We start from the raw sequence: 20,458 nt of genomic DNA on the forward strand, positions 1-20,458 counted from the left end.
GGAGCTGCTTCCTTTGAAATTTAAGGGACATCATTTAAGGGACATTTAAGGGACATCCATCAATAAGGGACAGCAGCGGGACATGGCGCTGGAATAAGGGACTGTCCCTTCAAATAAGGGACACTTGACAGCTATGTGCAGATATCTAAATAGAGAGCATTATTTGTGGAGCGGCACCCTTTTTGCTTGTGTTTATTTTTGATTCAAATTTGTCATGGCTAGTACAATAAAGTTCTTTGGATTGGCTGCCAAGAGTCACGTCCATGCAGAATTTTTGTCAGCTGATTTAAATGTCCGGCAACCCATTGTGGAAGTTGGGTTTTATGCTGAAAATGTTTAAAAATGGCTCAACAACTTTTTTGCGGGGGGGTGTGTGAGAGAGATTGTGCAAAAAAGCTCATTTGGGGGGGGACTCAACAACTTTGGCCCCTAAAAAGTGGGGGAAGAGAAGCTCAACAACTTTTGATTTCTACTTCCTGAAATATGGCAACCCTAAGTTATCCGCAGAGTGGGAAAGGCAACAGGCACATAGCTGATGACAGAGGATTGTGAAAGAAGGTGAGACAAGGGACTTCTTTACATAATCTGCAGAGCTTTCCCCAAAGAATCCCGGTAACTGTAGTTTGTTAAGTGTGCTGGGAATTGTAGCTCTCATTCCCAGGATTATTTGGGAGAAGTCATGTGCTTCAAATGTATGGCGTAGGTGTGAATACAGTGCAAAAGGAAAAAGGATTGGGGAGGGAAGAGGAAAGCAAGCTGTTCCTTATTTAGCCAATGGATGGAGCCAGCCTTGTCTTTACCATGCCGTTACAGTGGTACCTCGGGTTACATACGCTTCAGGTTACATACGCTTCAGGTTACACACTCCGCTAACCCAGAAATAGTGCTTCAGGTTAAGAACTTTGCTTCAGGATGAGAACAGAAATCGTGGTTTGGCGGCGCAGCAGCAGCAGGAGGCCCCATTAGCTAAAGTGGTGCTTCAGTTTAAGAACAGTTTCAGGTTAAGAACGGACCTCCAGAACGAATTAAGTACTTAACCTGAGGTACCACTGTATATTCTTCCTGGTGGGAAGAGGTGTAGCCTCCCAACAGCCAGAGGCTTTGAGATATATTCAAAGAATTAGAAACTTGGCCACTTCTCAACACAACACTCCTCGTCCAATTAAAGCAAATTGTGGGGTTTGGTGGTGGAAAAGTAGGAAAGTGAACATCAAACTGAAAGAACGCCGGCTCACACATAAGTATTTATCTCCATTTCTCAAAACTTGGCTGAATGAGTTGAACCGAACATGCCCGGCGGGAGGGAAGGTGTGATTGTGACGAAAACAAAGAGGACTAAAGGAGTGGCTATCCCTGGAAGCACACACACGCACCCCAATAATTCAAGCATTGCTGTGAAAGTAACTGTGATCAAAATCTGCCCCGGTGAACTCTATACTTCTCTCTGAAGCGTTTTTCCGGTCAGGCAAGTTCCAAGGTAGGGTGGGGTTCTGCCGCCGCCTGTGGGTGGGATCTGAAGCTGTCTCTACCTTGCTCGGTCTTTCAATTACTCATTCCGGGTGAGACACCAGAGAAAGCGCCTGGAGAAACGCCGGCTGCAATCTGGCAGCGGCTGTGCCCCGTTCTTCCGCTCCATGGCCAATTCTATCAAGAAAGACCAGGTACAGATCCCTCTTCAGACCGTGCCGGTTTTGTGGGCGATCCAAGTTATGGGCCTGGGCTGTTGGTTTTCCACGACTGTTGTGTCCATAACTCCCGATTTCTCTGTAGGCATGGATCCCCAAACTCTTCAAGAAGAAAGTCTGCACCACGTTTATCGAGCAACCGGGGGAACTTGGGTGAGTGAAGTCTGGTTTTATCGCCCTCGTCAAGATTCAGAATAGGCAACGGTGTGAAACCCCAACTTCCAGCTCCTAGGGTTTGTGTTATCATAACCCTTCCCTTCTCCTGTGCCTCTGCTATGGGTGGGAGAGGGATCTGATTCTGTTCTCTTTTAAATGGCAAACTTAGCTGGTTTGCACTTCTGAAACAATATAAAAACAGCAGCACAGCTGTCCTTCAGAATATTCACTTCTCCGAATTTTGCAATGCAGTTTTCTGGCATGTACAAATAAGTGTGTGTGTGTGTGTGTGTGTGTGTGTGTGTGTGTGTGTGTGTGTGTACACACACACTAACAGGTGAATGCCTATGTTAGTGAAAATGACATACTAAAAAATTAGGAGGAACTGCTTTGCAAAAATGAATACTTAGGGGAAATTGCATGGAAGCATGTGTAGCTTGGGAGAAAATTGCACTAAAATTCTGATGAATTGAATATTTGCTCTAAAATGCCGAAAAGGACTTTAAAAAACTGATGTGGAAACTTTTAAAAACTTCTTTCCCCCCCCCAAACTGATGTGCAAACCTAAGACTGGAAAGATGAGAAACTGAAACATACATATTTACCTGCTCCTTGGTCACTCCTATATTGCACTCCTAGCTTATTTTCTGCTTCCTCCCAGCACTGCCAGATATTAGCTGCATCTCTATGATTCCTCGTGTTCACATCCCGTTCCCAATCCATTGCGTTTTCTGCCTAACACTTCTCGGCATCAGTTTCCTCCAGTGGCTTCTCTGTGTTAGGATGACCGCTTACACATTGCCAAACAACAACAACCAGAGAGGAAATGTATCTTAAGAGGACCCAAATCTGCATTAAATTGGCACATAATTTGTGTATGACGGTTTTTTAAGTTTAGATGCAAATTTAGAAATAATTGCTACACTTTAAATACAAATGCAGGGCATTTTGTGGGATGGGGAAGGGGAATGGGGCCAGGTGACCTGAGTGCTTGCTTGCTGCACTATCTAGATAAGCCTTTCTCAACCTGTGGGTCCCCAGATGTTGTTGGACTACAACTCCCATCATCCCTGAGCTCTGGCCTTGCTAGCTAGGGGTGATGGGAGTTGTAGTTCAACAACATCTGGGGACCCACAGGTTGAGAAAGGCTGATCTAGGTGCTGCTAAGTACTGTATTTTTCGCTCTATAAGACGCACCAGACCACAAGATGCACCTAGTTTTTGGAGGAGGAAAACAAGAAAAAAAGTATTCTGAATCTCAGAAGCCAGAAGAGCAAGAGGGATCACTGCGCAGTGAAAGCAGCAATCCCTCTTGCTGTTCTGGCTTCTGTGATAGCTGTGCAGCCTGCATACGCTCCATAAGACGCACACACATTTCCCCATACTTTTTAGGAGAGAAAAAGTGAGTCTTATAGAGCAAATAATATGGTAATGATGGTTAGCTTCAAGGCCCCTGCTGTCCCTTTGTATAGTTCTTTGTTTTTAATTCAGACTTGGATCAGGTAGCCTTTCCAAGAGAGGACTGCTTCCTGTAAAGTGGGACACATGGCAACCCCACTGTATACATATGTGTGTGTGTACGTATGTTGTTGTTGCTTAGTCGTTTAGTTGTGTCCAACTCTTCGTGACCCCATGGACCAGTGTATACGTATGCATACACCGATTTCCATCATCTCTCCCCTTTACACACAAACACACACACACGTTGCTCCCCTTCCTACATTTTACAAACGAAAACTGGGAAACTCGTCTATTCTTGCAACGCTGCAACTCTCATACCAAGGAACTGTGGCTATGCTGCACACCATTACCACACACAGCCCGTTAACAGCTTGCTTAAAAATGTAGCCTCCTCTGCAATTGTGCTGGCATTGATTCCTGAAGAAGGGCGTGCGTTAGTAAACGAATTAGTAGACTCCTTGGTGCCACCAGAGCAGGACTTTGGAGCAGGAGGCCAGGAGGTGATATCACCTTCGAAAGGTTGTGATGAGTGCCTAGAGTCACACCCACATTGCACATTTAAAGCATTCTTAATGTCATTTTAGCTGTCATGGCTCTCATGCACAGCTGTCTAATAATAATAATAATAATAATAATAATAATAATAATGGGAAATGAAGTTTGTTGAGCATGCTGGGAATCGTAGTTCCGTGTAATTTTTTTGTTGGCATCTATCTGTCTTGAGAGAGGGACGCGGGCGGCGCTGTGGGTTAAACCACAGAGCCTAGGATTTGCCGATCAGAAGGTTGGCAGTTCGAATCCCCGCGACGGGGTGAGCTCCCGTTGCTCGGTCCCTGCTCCTGCCAACCTAGCAGTTCGAAAGCACCTCAAAGTGCAAGTAGATAAATGGATACTGCTCCGGCGGGAAGGTAAACGGCGTTTCCGTGCGCTTCTCTGGTTCAGCAGAAGCGGCTTAGTCATGCTGGCCACATGACCCGGCTCCCTTGGCCAATAAAGCGAGATGAGCGCCACAACCCCAGAGTCGGCCACGACTGGACCTAATGGTCAGGGGTCCCTTTACCTTTTAACTATCTGTCTCGAGAGATAATGGAGTCAGCCTCCGGGGGTGAGGTCAAACAGCTGCATGAGCAGGACCCGAGTGACCTCCCTGGGACGTGTGTATGGAGGTCCTGGGCTGCCCAGACGACAAGACCCCCTCTCAGCCTCGCTGATGTGGTCCAAAGGAAAGCAGCGCAATACATTTGGCACCAGCTTAGTTGCAGACGTTGCGGGAAGGAGGCGTACAAGGCGCCATCCAACCATCTTAGGGACTCCACTTCAGATTTGGGTAGGGTTTACTCCTTAGACTTTTCTTCTCCAAACGATTATCCTGCAAGGAAGTGAAGGTTTAGGATCAGAGTATTCCTTCTCCTTGATGGGGTACCTTCCTAGGTGGACAAGCCCCTCACTTTCCTCTGCAGCATGTCTCCTAAAAACCCTCATCGTACTACAGTTCCCAGAATTCTTGGCAGAGGGAGCCATGGCTGTTAAAGTGGCCATCAGAGCGCTTTAAATATATGCTGCAGACGTGACCTAAGACTATTAAGTCCACAGTATGAAAAGTGAATAAATTTGATTATAATTGGAACATTGTTGTTTAATAATGATATTGGAAAGCTGTTACCTTCAGATACAAGGAAACTCAGAAGGGAGGGACTGGAGGAAGTCAATTAATATGTTCATATGGTTGGATTTTTAAAACAATTAAGTTCGTTTTTATTGTTTGTTTGTTGTTGTTTTTCTTTGATGTTTTTTCTTGTGTTTGTTTTGGTTTGCCCTTCGGTTGTGCAATGTTTGTTGCAATATTTATTATAATTGTGGAAAATTTAATAAAAATTATGGGGGGGTGGGGGAGACTATTAAAGTCCAGAGTTTAAAACGACAGAGTTGCACTAGTGGTGCAAGTAATTTGATTGCAAGAGTTTCCGTTTTTCGTAAGTTATGTTGTTGGCTCTGTTTGTGTCCACTGCAGAATTGTATCAACTCAAAACACATTTTTCTGTGTTCGGTGTTTCAGTATGCTATGAGCTGACTTGAGGGGAAGTGGTACAGGTGAGCACCGTGCATTTAAGCTAGGAAATAATTTGTCTAGGCACACAGCCTAGATCTGATACTATTTGCACTCAAAAGCATTAAACAAGCAAACTTCTCCTACAATGTTGTTATAGCTAACAGTTCAATGTGATTCTCGCCAATGGGTGAGAATCAAAGGCTGCATATGACTGGAGAGTACATACTTAGTGTTTGTGTACATGAAAATGCATGTGTGCACTAAAGACAAGATATATCATGTTAGGTTGTGGGTGAACATATCAGACGACACAGCGATTCTTCAAACAGCTCTTGTTTATTCACAGGCCAGGACAGAACTGAGTTGAAGGGCTCAGTCAGCCTGCTTATATAAAGCTCCAGTACAACGTTACTGTAACAATTTTCTAAAACTATCCAATCACTGAACGTCACTTTTGATCCTTCATTTGCATAACTATCTACAGTACCCATCCAATCACTGAACGTCACTTTCGATCCTTCATTTGCATAACTACGGTATGTACAGTGTCCCCCTGCTGGCCCAGGGTGAGAACTTCAGTACATAACATATCAGGTCCCCACACAAGATACCTAAGTCCTAGAGGCCTTTCCTTGGTAATGGATGACAGCCAATAAACTGAAGCTCAAGCCAGATAAAGCAGGACGCACTATTAGTGGGTGGTTCCCTAGATCAGATGAATAGGAAGGTTGCCTGCTATTGATGGGGTTACTTTCCCTCTGAAGGAGCAGGTGTGCAGCTTGGGATACTTCTGAATCCATTGCTGTCCAGAAGGCCTTGGTCATGGGTAGGCAAACTAAGACCCGGGGGCCGGATCCGGCTCCATCGTCTTCTAAATCCGGCCCATGGACAGTCCGGGAATCAGCGTGTTTTTACATGAGTAGAATGTGTGCTTTTATTTAAAATGCATCTCTGAGCTATTTGTGGGGCATAGGGAATTCATTCATTATTATTTTCCCCCAAAATATAGTCCGGCCCCCCACGAGGTCTGAGTGACATTGGACCCGCCCCCTGCTGAAAAAGTTTGCTGACGCCTGGCCTTGGTGGTGGGAGGTGCCTTTCATCAGCTTTGGCTAGTGGTCCAGCTGCACCCCTATCTGGACTAGAATAGCCTTACTTCTGTCATCTATGCTCTGATATCCTCTAGGCCAAATTACTGCACCACATTATACGTGGGGCTGCCTCTGAAGACAGTGTGGAAACTAAAGTTGACAGAATACAGTGGTACCTTGGTTCTCAAATGGCTTGGATTCCAAACAAATTGGCTCCCGAACACCGCAAACTCAGAAGTGAGTGTTCCGGTTTGCGAACGCCATTCGGAAGCCAAACATCAGAAGCGGCTTCCGGTTGAGCACAGGAAGCTCCTGCAGCCAATCAGAAGCTGTGCTTTGGTTTTCGAACCGTTTCGGGAGTCGGACGGACTCCCGGAACGGATTAAATTCGAGAACTAAAGTATAGTACCACTGTATACAGTACAACTTGTAGACTTAACATATAGAATAAGGGAACAAGAAGGGCATATGTTTACAAAAGATTGGATAACATTTATTGAGTATATGGGAAATAATTGTGCACAGCTGAAAACGTTGGCAGCTTTAAGATAAATTCAACAGTGTAAATAAATTTTGATGGATGCGATAATGAATGCAGTGGTACCTCGGGTTAAGTACTTAATTCGTTCCGGAGGTCCGTTCTTAACCTGAAACAGTTCTTAACCTGAAGCACCACTTTAGCTAATGGGGCCTCCTGCTGCCGCCGTAGCACGATTTCTGTTCTCATCCTGAAGCAAAGTTCTTAACCTGAGGTACTATTTCTGGGTTAGCGGAGTCTGTAACTTGAAGCGTCTGTAACCTGAAGCGTATGTTACCCGAGGTACCACTGTACTGAATGGTATAGTTTTTGTAAAATATGCAGGGATTTATGATATGTAAAATGAACAATGGAAAGAGAAAAAGGGAAGTCACTGATATCTTAAGAACTTCAGGCGGTCCAGAATTCAGAGGCAACCTGAGAGCAGGGCCTTCTCTGCAGTGGCTTCCCGCTTACGGAATGCTCTCCTCAGGGAGGCTCTATGGTACTATGGTACGTGTACTATGGTACGTGTTTTCGTGTTTTGATTTTGTAAACTGCCCTGCGGCCCTCAGATTTTGCACAAAACTTGGAAAAGTGTGAATTTTGAAGGATGGCTGTTTTTTTTTTAGTTCTCTTATTGTTTCGGAAACTGCAAATTCGATAGATTCGACGTAATTTTTTTATATATGTACTTTTTTCTCAGCTGCCAGGGGCCCTTCTTGACCCAAGGTGTGGACCCAAAGGAGAACAGGCTTTTGCCTATGCCCCCCCCCCCCGAAAAAACTTAGGGATAAACCCTTTTTCAGATCTCTCCTCTGTGCTTTCCCGTTCCGTAGGGGTCCTTGCTTGTGCCAGTGCGGCAGCCCTCGCAGCAAGCACATCGCTGTAGCCACGGAAGACGCCTTTGGAGCAGCCATTGTCAGCAAATGGGACTCGGCCCAACACACAACAGAGGGGCCTACCGATGCCTATGGCGAGGTGAAGTTTGTGGGCACCGGCCGCAGACCCAGCAAGGTAAGGTTTTTCCTGGAAGGGGATAGATTGCAGAGGTGGCAGAGTTATGGGCGAAGAAGAAGAAGATAATAATAATAATAATAATAATAATAATAATAATAATAATAATAATATATTTATACCCCACCCATCTGGCTGGGTTTCCCCAGCCTCTCTGGGCGGCTTCCAACAATAGTCTATTAAACATTAAAAGTTTCCCTAAACAGGGTTGCCTTCAGATGTCCTCTAAAAGTAGTTGTTTTTCTCTTTGACATCTGGCGGGTGCCACTACCGAGAAGGCCCTCTGCCTGGTTCCCAGTAACTTGGCTTCTCGCAGCGAGGGAACCGCCAGAAGGCCCTCGGAGCTGGACCTCAGTGTCCAGGCAGAACGATGGGGGTGGAGATCTTGAGGCCAACATTCTCACTCCTCTTCCCACCGCAGTTCATTCGCCTGTCAGACACGTCTGACCCCGCTGCTGCTTACGGCCTGGTAATGCACCACTGGAAAATCCCGCGCCCCAACCTGGTGGTATCAGTGGTAGGGGGCGAAGGCGAGGTACGGGTGAGGGCCTGGCTTAAGGATGTGCTGAGAAAAGGGCTCGTCAAAGCCGCCCAGAGCACAGGTAAGGACCACCCTGTGGCCTGTTTTCATTCCACACCTTTGCGCTTTCATCGCTGGTGTTTCAGACTCATGTGATCAAAACACTGCACTGGGGCCAGTGTGATTCCTGGTCCTGCTGATACTCTGTACCATGAGTAGGCAAACTAAGGCCCGGGGGCTGTATCCGACCCAATCCCCTTCTAAATCCGGCCAGCGGATGGACCAGGAATCAGCTTGTTTTTACATGAATAGAATGTTTCCTTTTATTTAAAATGCATCTCTGGGTTCTTTGTGGGGCCTGCCTGGTGTTTTTACATGAGCAGAATGTGTGCTTTTATTTAAAATGGGTTATTTGTGGGGCATAGGAATTCGTTCATCCCCCCCCCTCAAAAATATAGTCTGTCCCCCCACAAGGTCTGAGGGACAGTGGACCAGCCCCCTGCTGAAAAAGTTTGCTGACCCCTGCTGTGTACTGTATATAAAACTAAAAAAATGTTAAGGGAATTTTCGACGTTAGTAAAGAAACAGCAATTTGGATGCGCTATAAAAATGCAACACCAGATGGCGCCAGAGGGCAGGAAATTTTTAAAAACACTTTTCCATAGGGATTTCTTTCTTTTGTGATAACAATTCAGTGCAGGAATGCAGGGGTACGCATACCCCTAAACATTTTTGTTGACATTCTTTCTGCCAAGAAGCAAAGCTGCTTTCAGCTGCAGGAGCAGGCTTCTTAGGACCCGGTGCGCTCGTCTATGCCATTTCCGTTGCCTCCTCCAGCAGTAACAACTAAGGCGGGGGGGGGAGCGCAGCCCGGACTTCCTTGCCACTACGGGAACCAATCACAAAGCAGAGCCTTCCTAGCTGCACGCCGCTAGCTCCTGCCCCCTCCCCTCAAGGCCCGTTCATGCTTGGAAAACTCTGTGGGGCTCTCCTGGAAGCACAGAGTAGCTGCACCTATACACGCATTGTTAAAAGATAGCTTGAAAGATGCAGCGCCAGTTTCCCGCATAGTTTTCCCCTCCCGCGCACACAACAAAACGTCGTAGCAAAAGGCAAGGCGCTTGTGCTGTTTTTATACGTGGGTCTTTAATAAGAGTTTTCACAGCTGCGGCCCTGCGTGCGTTATATGTGAGCTGTTTGCTGTGTATATGAGGTAATGCATGTCCTTTGTACTTTTGTCCATTTGCTGTATTTATTTTTCCCGATTTGAACTATAAAATGGTGATTTTCTTGAGTCAAAATGAGAGTACCCCCAAACATTTTTTTTTTATTTTTTTAAAGCACTGTAACAATTTAATTTCTGACTTATTTATAGTGGGTTCCCCTCCCTCTACCTGTGTCTAGATCCAGCCTAGATCAGGCTGCAAAGCTTACTTTTTATATAAAGTAATTGTTGGGGAGGGGCAAAAGGAAAGGGAAAGGTACCATATATTTCGCTCTATAGGACGCACCCGACCATAGGACGCACCTTGTTTTAGAGGGGGAGAACAAGGAAAAAAAATTCTCTCCCTCTCTGCTCAGCGCCCCTTCAGTGAAGTGGCAGGAGAAACGGAGCCCCTTCCATTTCTCCTCCCGCTTCGCTGAAGGGGCACTGTGCAGAGCCTCTCCAGCAAAGTGAAGCCTTTTGCTCTCCAGGCTTCAGCGAAAGCAAGTGTTTGTAATCCAAAGCGTTTGTAACCTGAGGTACCACAGTAGCAAAAACAGACACACCTCAGCATAACGGCTCAAAACAGAACTGTGGCACTCAAAACAGAAGTGTGGCACTCAGACTGGAAGCATAACACTCAAAACGGAGCACGTTCGGCTTCCAATAAAAGTTCGCAAACCGGAACACTTACTTCTGGGTTTGCAGTGTTTGGGTTCCAAGTTGTTTGAGTACCAAGGTGTTTGAGGACCAAGGTCCCACTGTACTTGGGGTGTACAGTCATACCTCTTGTTCAGGTTCAGGTTACGTTCTTTCAGGATGCGTCCTGCTGCGACCCGGAAGTAATGGAACAGGTTACTTCTGGGCTTTGCCGCTCGAGCATGCGCAGACGCTCAAAATGACGTCATGCGCATGCGCAGAAGCGGCGAATCGCGACTCGTGCAGACGCAGGTTGCATTCTGCTCATGTTGCTAACAGGGCTCCAGAACAGATCCCGTTCGCAACCAGAGGTACCACTGTACTTTGGAGGCGGTGTGTGTTTCTGCAGCTGCAGAAGTGCGCTCAAACAGGAGGTTGCTTTTGTACATTTCACAAGTAGGAGAGACCTGCCTGCATTGTGGAAGGCGTGATTATTGCAAAGAAAGCTTGCGTGCATGACTGAAGGAGAAGGAAGCGACAGCTGCTGCTTCCAGAAGGGTGTTTTGTGTGCTTTTCTTATTCTTATTCCTGTCAGTGTTTATGTTTGAGAAGGAGTGCTGTTTTGGGGTGTGTTTATGGCAGCAGTTGTGAACCCTTTGCCTGGGCGTGGGTTATTGAGAGAGAGGGAGAGAGGGCCCTGGGTACACAGCGGTACATTCCCAGCCTGGCTTTTGTGCACTTAATTTGTGAGAGAGTCAGTTTATGTATGGGTCACGGGGTTGATCTTTGTCCAATAGGTGTGTCTCAAGTGAAATGATTGGCATCCTCTGTCTTTTGTGGTCATGTGTCAAATATAACAACAGGTTACACCTGTTAGCAAGGGGGTGGCCTAGGGGCAGGCAGTGTAAGAACTGCTTTCAACGGTCCCAGACAAGCACACCACCTTTCAATATTTAAATAAATATTGATTAAATGTGTAATGAATATTGAAAAATATATTTTAATAATAATAATATGCACAGAGATGGAAAGCAAATGTAGCTGCAACCAAGGAACAGTGGCAGACAAAACTGATGGAGTATGCAGAAACGGCGACACTTGCCAGAAGAATAAGAAACCAAGAAGAGATAATAATAATAATAATAATAGTTTGTTTGTTTGTTTATTTATTTATTTATATCTCGACCATCTGGATTGGCTTCCACAGCCACTCTGGGCGGCTCCCAACAGAATATTAAAAACACAATAAAACATCAGACATTAAAAACTTCCCTAAACAGGGCTGCCTTCAGATGTCTTCTAAAAGTCAGATAGTTGCTTATTTCTTTGACATCTGATGGGAGGACGTTCCACAGGGCGGGTGCCACTACCGAGAAGGCCCTCTGCCTGGTTCCCTGTAACCTCACTTCTTGCAGTGAGGAAACCACCAGAAGTTCCTCGGAGCTGGACCTCAGTGTCCAAGCTGGACAATGGGGGGAAATTTGTGGGCTGTTTGAGGAACTATTGTAAATTGTCAGCTGTTAGGGACTGGGCAGAGGAGGAGGAATGGTGGAGACCCTTCCCCATCCTGACCCAGGGAGGAGGAAGAGGAAGACAGTATAGATTTACAACAGGGGTTTGCGGGAGGTCGCAGCTCAGAGGCAGATGAGGAGAAAAGCTGGAGAAATCATGGGAGAGCAGGAACAACACCCAGCTGACATGTTGTCATTAGAAAACATTCCAGACCCTCCATCTCCCAGAACCAGGCGAGCTTTAAAAGTAGGAGAGCAAAGAGCTCAAAGACAGAGGGCATGTTGCAGCACCCATAGAAGTGATGGATTAATAAGTGAGACTGACGGTGGGGGGGGGGCGGAGATTCACTTGGGACAACGCCATTATCCAAGAGCAGCCATAGGCAAGCTCCGGCCCTTCAGATGTTTTGGGACTACAGTTCCCATCATCCCTGACCACTGGTCCTGTTAGCTAGGGATGATGGGAATTGTAGTCCCAAACATCTGGAGGGCCGGAGTTTGCCTATGCCTGTCCAAGAGGCTCTGTTCTATAACCTCTCTCTGTAAAGTTTGAAATAAAAAAAAGGACTGTAAGAAACTTTTCCTTGTCTTTATACTTTCCTGGGCAACCAGCCGGGAGCTGCTGACATTAGCAGGATTAATATAAAAACGTGCCGTAAGAATTAATTTAAGGGGAATATCAATAATTAAATTCATCTGGATATGCAGTAATAAAGGATAAAATGTAAGTAAGCAAAGAAGGGAGGGGGGGATCCGATTTAAGGATTTGTTTATTTTTATTGGATATATTTTTTATTATTTAATTATTTATTTATACTTTTCAAGTTTGTGCATTTCACTAATTTTACAATTATTTTGACATTTCAGAACTTGACTTCCTTCCCCCTCTTTCTGCGGCTCCTTAAATTTGTCTTTAATATCTTCTGCACATTCAAATTAACCCAATTTGCTAATTTATTCATCTTCTCTAAATATATACTCTTATAAAACTGCAGGTTATTACAATAATCCTGCCAATGTTTTTATCTGTTTATAATTTATCTGTAAATACTCAATAAACCATTTCCATTCTTTTTTTGCGGGCGGGGGGGAGGAATTGTTATCTTGATTTCTTATTCTTCTGGTAAATTTCTCCATTTCTGCATATTCCATAAGTTTTTGTATCCATTCTTCCTTTGCTGGGACTTCTGCTTCTTTCCATTTTGGGGTAACATTCTTGCCGCTGTAGTAGCATACATGAATAAGTTCCTATACATTTTAAGTAGTTCTGTCCCTATAATTCCCAAATTATTGGGACAGATATGCAATTTTGGATATGTAATTTCGTGTGGCATTATTTGTAAAATGGCAAAATGAATAATAATAATAATAATAATAATAATAATAATAATAATAATAATAATGTTTTATTTCGAAGACCATACTTTATTTTTATTTTTTGGTAACACACGCCACTTTTGTAATGCACACACGCTTTGGCGCTCCTACACAGGTGCCTGGATTATGACTGGTGGACTCCAAGCTGGCGTCGGACGCCATGTTGGGGAAGCTGTGAGGGACCACACGACCGCTAGTTCTAACCCCAGCACCCATGTGGTGGCGATGGGCATTGCTCCGTGGGGCATCGTCGAGCAGCGCCAATGTCTTGTGAACCCCAAGGTATTGCAGAGGGGAATGACAGAGAAGACCGCAAATGGTACAGAGGTGATGGGATGGGCGTGGAAGACACAGCAGGTTATTTCGGTCCTTCTGTCAGGGCGGGGGGGGGTCAAGAGCAGGTCAACAATAACTCACATGGTGTCAGTGAACTCTCTTTATTCAAAGAAACGAAATCAGCTCAGGAGGATAGGTCTTGTGAGCACAGCAACTCTTCCCAATCAATCTTGCCCAAATGAGGCAAGTACCGTATTTTTCGCTCTATAAACATAGCTGTCAACCGTCCCTTATTTGGTGGGAAACTCCCTTATCCCAGCGCTGTGTCCTGCTGCTGTCCCTTATTGATGATGTCCCTTAAATTTCCCGGGTTTCAAAGGAAGCAGCTCCTCTCCCGCCCTCCCTGCAGGCCAGGGAGGAGGGAGGCTCCAACTGTGTTGCTTGGCTGCCCAGCCCACCCCCCTCCGGCCTCCTCTCACCAGCCTCGGCCCCCGGGAGCCCCTCCCCGCCAGGACTGGCGGGAGCCTCAGGCCCTTCCGCTGCCATCCTCCTCGTGGCCGCCGAACTGAGCGTCTCTGCCTGGGGCCTCCCCTCTGTCCGTTGCTGCCGCCACCGCTAGGCTGTACTGCGGCTGCGCCGCTGAAGGACCTGGATGAGATGGGCAGCCTGGCGCGGCCTATGAATCGCTGAGGAGCCTTGAGAGGAGAGCGAGAGTGAGGGCAACCATAGAGAAAGTTCAGCAGAGAGAGGAGGAGGAGGTGGAGGCGCAGGTGCGGACAGGTGTTCCAAGGGCTAACCATAGAGGGGGAAAGCGGAGAAAGGACCACAAGCACTTCTCCCATAGATTTGTAGTGGAAGACTAGCATAGATGGTCTGATCTGCAGGTTTACTTCGGGCGCTATTCCCCCCCCCCTTCCTCCCGCCCCGCCTGATGGAACTGAGAGCTGCAGATGGAGCACGAGAGAAAAGATACAGAACTGCAGCAGCATCTTCGTAGCTTGGACTTCTTTTTGCGCGAAAAGTGGTTGCTGCTTGTAGTTATTTAATTGCAGTGTTTCATCAGCTGGTGTCTTGAGCAGCAACCGCTGGAAACGAAGGGCTAAAAACCAGCGCTGCTCTCCAAAATGATCTGGTCCCTTTTAACTTCGTATTTCAGCTGGCTGTCTAAAATCCCTTATTTTGGCTGCTGATCCCTTGTATTCAAGGCTGCTGGTCCCTTATTTTCAAATCTGCAAGTTGACAGCTATGTCTATAAGACGCACCCGACCATAAGACACATCTAGTTTTAGAGGAAGAGAACAAGAAAAAAGATATTCTCTCCCTCGCTGTGCAGCGAAAGCAGTGGTCCCTCTTGCTGTTCTGGCTTCTGGGATAGCTGTGCCAAGCCTCTTCAGGCCAGGGGGCGCGTTCCTCCCATTGCCCAGAAGAGGCTTCGCACGGCTATCCCTGAAGCCAGGAGAGCAAGAGGAATCGATGCGCACCGATCCCTCTTGTTCTCCTGGCTTCAGCGAAAGCTGCACGCCCTGCATTCACTCCATAAGACGCACACACTTTCCCCCTTACTTTTTAGGAGGGGAAAGGTGCGTCTTAAAGAGCGAAAAATATGGTAGTCAGTCAGGAGTGAAGGTCACCACCTTCCCACAGGTGCCCAAGTCTCCTCCCTCCCTGGGTTGCTTCGGAGCAATCTGAGACTACCATGCCTTGTCTGTCTTTGCTCTGTCCTCTTCACACCTCTTTGGGTTCTGGGATGCCAGCAAGGAGGGGAGCTGGGCTGGGACTCCCTGGCTTCTTCACCAGCTGGCCTCTTCTCTGCCTCTTGGCCAGCCTCTGCTTCTGTTTCTGCTTCTGAACTGCTCTCTGCCACAGGCTCTCCCTGCTCACTAAACCCTGTTACTTCTTCAGCTTCCGACACTTCTTCTGCTCCCAGTCTTCTCCCTCTTCTTCCTCTGACCACACATCATCACCCCATCACCAACCCCCGGGCTCTGGGCCTTCTTCCCTTGGGAGTTCCCCAGCTGGTGCCTCCCACTGCTCCTCTGCATCCAACTATTATATTAATAAGAATTTATTATTTATACCTCGCCCATCTGGCTGGGTTTTCCCAGCCACTCTGGGCAGCTCCCAACAGAATATTAAAAACACGATAAAACATCAGACATTAAAAACTTCCCTAAACAGGGCTGCCTTCAAATGTCTTCCAAAAGTCAGATAGTTGTTTATTTCCTTGACATCTGGTGGGAGGGCGTTCCACAGGCAGGTGCCACCACTGAGAAGGCCCTCTGCCTGGTTACCTGTAACCTCACTTCTCGCGGTGAGGGAACCGCCAGAAGGCCCTCGGAGCTGGACCTCGGTGTCCGGGCAGAATGATGGGGGTGGAGACGCTCCTTCAGGTATACTGGGCTGAGGCCGTTTAGGGCAGGCATAGGAAAACTTGGCCCTTCAGATGTTTTGGGACTACAACTCCCATCATCTCTAGCTAACAGGACCAGTGGTCAAGGATGGTGGGAGTTGTAGTCTCAAAATATCTGGAGAGCCGTGTTTGCCTATGCCTGCTTGAAAGGTCATCACCAACACTTTGAATTGTTCCCGGAAACGTACTGGGAGCCAATGTAGGTCTTTCAGGACGGGTGTTATGTGGTCTTGGCGGCCACTCCCAGTCACCAGTCTAGCTGCCACATTCTGGATTAAAAGTCCCTGGCTCCTTCCTTCATTTGCTCCCTGTTTTTCCCTCCTTCTGCAGGGTTTGTTCCCAGCACTTTATCCCAGGACAGTCCCTTCTGCCCCTTACTGCCCTCTGGATGCCAACCACTCTGCCTTCTTCCTGGTGGACAACGGGACGCAGGGCAGGGTGGGTGGCGAGGCCTCCTTCCGTGCCCGTCTGGAACGCTACATTGCCCAGCAGAAAGTGGGAGCTGGCGGTAAGACACTTTCCTCGTTCGCAAAGATTTCATTTCCTTGGCTTACCTTGGGGCGGGTGGCAACTTCCGCTGCCTCAAAAGAGGAATTGCATCAGAATGTGGGGGGAGAGGCCAAGTTTATTTCTTTCAAAAAAGGAAGTTAACGTTTGCATATGATGCTGTATTTGTACAGTTGCAGATTTAGAGGTGATTTCTGTAATTTAAATTCAAATTCATAGATAGTCTATCTGAAAAAATAAACCGAGAATTGAATTTGTATCAAAATGGGAGGCCTTCAGATCATATCTTAAACAAAATTATACCGTGTTAAAATCTGTAGCAGCTTTTGAGTGATCCCAGCAGTTTTTATTAATTGCTTATATGAATATAAACGTTTATAAATTGTGAAAATATTAACATAAAAATGGTATTTCGATATGGCAGTAAATTTATGTAAAAAGAATTAAGGAATAAATGGGAAGTCGGGTATAAAAGATAATGAGATTTTTTACTTTCATTGTAGCATGAAATTGTAATCATAAATTGTTGTCAAAATTTGTATCTTAATAACAGATTGTGTAAATTTCATTCTCTTTCTTTTTCACTCCCCTCTTAAATTGTACCCCCTTTTCAGTATCGTTCCCTTTTTTTGTATGTAATAAGCACGGAAATAAAATAACATTTCAAAAAACCACAAAACAAAACAAAACAAATTTAAATTCAAATACAATACATTGGGATGTGTGTGATGCTGGTCCTACTCAGGGTAGACCAATTGAAATTCTGTATAATAATAATAATAATAATAATAATAATAATAATAATAATTTATTATTTATACCCCACCCATCTGGCTGGGTTCCCCCAGCCACTCTGGGCGGCTTCCAACAGAAGATTAAAAATACATTAAAACATCAGTCATTAAAAACTTCCCTAAACAGGGCTGCCTTCAGATGCCTTCTAAACGTCAGATAGTTTATTCAGGTTCCTGCCCCAGGTGTCCTCAGCTGCACCGCTTATTACTGCTGCTTCTGTTTTATGTTAGCCTAGCGACAACAGCAGTGAGCTTCCTTAGAGACACAAACCTTTGCAGAGGGAAAGCCCTCGTATCACTTAAATGAGCCAAGCGGTGCCAGACCTGGTGGTGGGAAGGTTTGGTGCAGTGCCCCCTTAGGAAAAAGGCTCGTCTCCCACATCCCTGGGGGTGAGGCCTGATTTTTCTCCGACTTGGCAAACCTGTTCTGTATCCCTTCAGCTCATAAATGACGGAATGTTTTCTTGAGCAAACTACTTTATCAGCTCAGGAGAAGGCTGAAGATTAGGAGGACCTTACTCTCTAACGTCAGAGTTTCTACACAGAGGATGTTGTTGTTGCTTGTATGGGAGGAATATTCAGTTTATGCTCCCCCCCCCCCCGCATCCGTTGTTTGAAATAGCAGGGTTCAGGCACAGTATTGCCACCTTAGCAAGGCCAGAGTTTGCTGCCTCATTAACTAATACAGTGGTACCTCGGTTGTCGAACGTAATCCGTTCCAGAAGACTGTTTGACTTCCGAAACGTTCGACAACCGAGGCGCAATGGGCTGCCAGCAAAGGGAATGGAGAAAACTGAGAAACGCGCCTCAGAAGCCGTTCAACTTCTGAGGCATGTTTGAAAACAGAAGCATTCACTTCCGGGTTTTCAGCGTTCGAAAACCAAAACGTTTGGCTTCTGAGACGCTCGAAAACCGAGGAACCACTGCACGCACTTACAGTGGACGCTCAGGTCGCGAGCGTGATCCATGTGCGGGATGCACGTTTGCAACCTGCAGCGTTCGCAACCCGCAGATGCGCATCTGTGCACGCGCAGGTTGCAATTTAGTGCTTCTGCGCATGTGCGACCGCCAAAACCCGGAAGTAACCCGTTCCGGTACTTCCGGGTTTTGGCAGGTCCGTAACCCGAAAAAACGCAACCTGAAGCGTCTCTAACCCGAGGTATGACTGTACCCGGAATTCTGTGGCTGCTACACTTCCAGACCCCTGGCCAGCTTCCACCGTGAGAGATTTCCGTCCTGCTATCCCAAAATATTGGTCCCTTGTTTTCCCCTGCATCATTAGTTTTCTCTTGTGTAATTTCCTTATCTCACTGCTGCTGCCTGCAGGTGCTGGGAGTATTGAGATTCCTGTGTTGCTGCTGCTCATCAGTGGGGACTCGGCTATGTTCAAGGTAATGGGCGTGAGAGCTTGTGAAGGGAAGTGGGACGGGGGGAGGGTTGCATACCCCTCAACTGTCCTGGGAAAAACAGGACACCCTGCTTTTTTGAACGAGAGCACGGCAGCCATTTTGGGTGCTGTGATATTGCATTGGGGGGAAAAAACCTTTTGGGAAGGACTGCAATCTCACACGAGATCACGTGACTCGCCCAGGAGCGTGGCCCGCAAGCTGCATCCTGGCTATTGGCCTGGACCTTTTGGAGGGTATGGGCTTACGGGAGACACCCAGTCCTAAAAGAAGGAGCTGTTGGGAAGGAGAGACGCAAATGTAGTGGTCGCTGTGAATGTGGTAAAAGGGGCAGTAGGAAGTGAGGTGGACAGACTCGAGGTTTGCCAGTTACCGTTCGGCTTCCAAAATATTCAATAAATGAGGCGCAAAGGGAGAATGTCAATTTCAGTGGTGAAAATGCAAAAACACGCTGCAGAAGCTGTTGGACTTCTGAGGCACGTTCAAAAATGGAAGCGATTACTTATGGGTTTTTGGCATTTGAAAGCTGAAACATTCAGGTTCCAAGACACTCGAAAGCTGAGGTTCTATTGCATTTTTGCATTTTTTATTTTTTTACTAGAACCTCAGGATCTACAAGCCAGGAGCCAGGAGCAAAAGACATAGCTGAAATTTTAAAACCAACCAACCAGGGTGCCTCTGAGCACATTCTGGCCATAAGAATTTGTTTTCTGTGCAATGACTGAACTGAGCTCACAATTCTTTCACATCAAAGTCTGCTTCCAGTTAGCTTTTTCCGGCTGCAAACATTTAAAGCACATCCTAAAGCACACGCCTCTTTGAGGAATCCTGGGAACTATAGTTTGTTATGGGTGCTGAGAACTGTAGCTCTGTGTACAGTTCCCAGGATTCTTGTGAGGGTGCCCTTCAAATGTACAGGGTGTATGGAGCCTTCATTTCAGCATCCTAATGTAGGTGCAAAAGTTGTTCTGTTGTTAAACAAATGGGAGCCAGAAACCCTTGGCAGCGTGCTGCAAATCACGCTTTGTGTATTGATATTCACATTTGGCGGGGGGGGGACGGACTGGTGCCAAAATGTGCATAAAGAAGCATATAACGATAACAACGTCCAAATATTCATGAAACCAAAATATATTAGGCAAAATTGCATATGAACAGGTGTCTATCAGGAAGTCTTTGAAATAAATCACAAGCTGATGTGGTACACTGAAGTCAAGATTGGAAATAATAATAATAATAATAATAATAATAATAATAATAATAATAATAATTGTATACAGTCATACCTTGGATGACGAACATCTTGTGAGTCAAACGTTTTGGCTCCTGAATGCCGCAAACCCGGAAGTGAGTGTTCAGGTTTGCGAACGTTCTTTGGAAGCCAAACGTCCGAAGCGGCTTCCAATTGGCTGCAGGAAGCTCCTGCAACCAATCGGAAGCTGCACCTTGGTTGTCAAACGTTTTCGGAAGCTGAACAGACTTCCGGAATGGATTCCGTTTGACAACCAAGGTACGACCGTACTGCCTTATATCTGCAAGTCTCAGGGCGGTTCACAGCATAAAATCGCAGCATAAAATCACAAAATACATACTGTATTGACCCGAATATAAGCCACACCCGAATATAAGCCGCACTTTTAAAATTGGAGGAGGGAGGACAGAAAGAAAGGGGGAAATACCTGAATATAAGCCACTCCATTCCTCGTTGCTCCTGGCTGCATACTGGGGGGGGGGCGCTTCGTTGCTCTCTCTCCCTTCCCAGCCTTCCTCATTCTCTCTCCCTTCCTGGCCGTGGGGGAGAGGGCAGGGGGACTATGCACGGGGCAGGCCCCTCTTT

General features: G+C 46.3%; 1 protein-coding gene across 1 annotated transcript in view; it reads left to right on the forward strand.

The window, feature by feature from the left end:
- Positions 1-1,492: 1,492 nt before the first annotated feature.
- Positions 1,493-20,458, forward strand: part of TRPM4 (transient receptor potential cation channel subfamily M member 4) — a 45,328-nt gene continuing 26,362 nt past the window's right edge. The window contains exons 1-7 of the mRNA XM_083582481.1: positions 1,493-1,661; positions 1,771-1,838; positions 7,800-7,977; positions 8,399-8,579; positions 13,344-13,510; positions 16,245-16,422; positions 18,542-18,606. Of these exons, the coding sequence (XP_083438607.1) occupies positions 1,635-1,661; positions 1,771-1,838; positions 7,800-7,977; positions 8,399-8,579; positions 13,344-13,510; positions 16,245-16,422; positions 18,542-18,606 (864 nt within the window). The 5' untranslated portion in view covers positions 1,493-1,634. The remainder of the gene's footprint in view (positions 1,662-1,770; positions 1,839-7,799; positions 7,978-8,398; positions 8,580-13,343; positions 13,511-16,244; positions 16,423-18,541; positions 18,607-20,458) is intronic.

The sequence above is a fragment of the Podarcis filfolensis genome, assembly GCF_964270895.1.
Source record: "Podarcis filfolensis genome assembly, chromosome: 13".
In the NCBI taxonomy this organism is placed as follows: Eukaryota; Metazoa; Chordata; class Lepidosauria; order Squamata; family Lacertidae; genus Podarcis; species Podarcis filfolensis.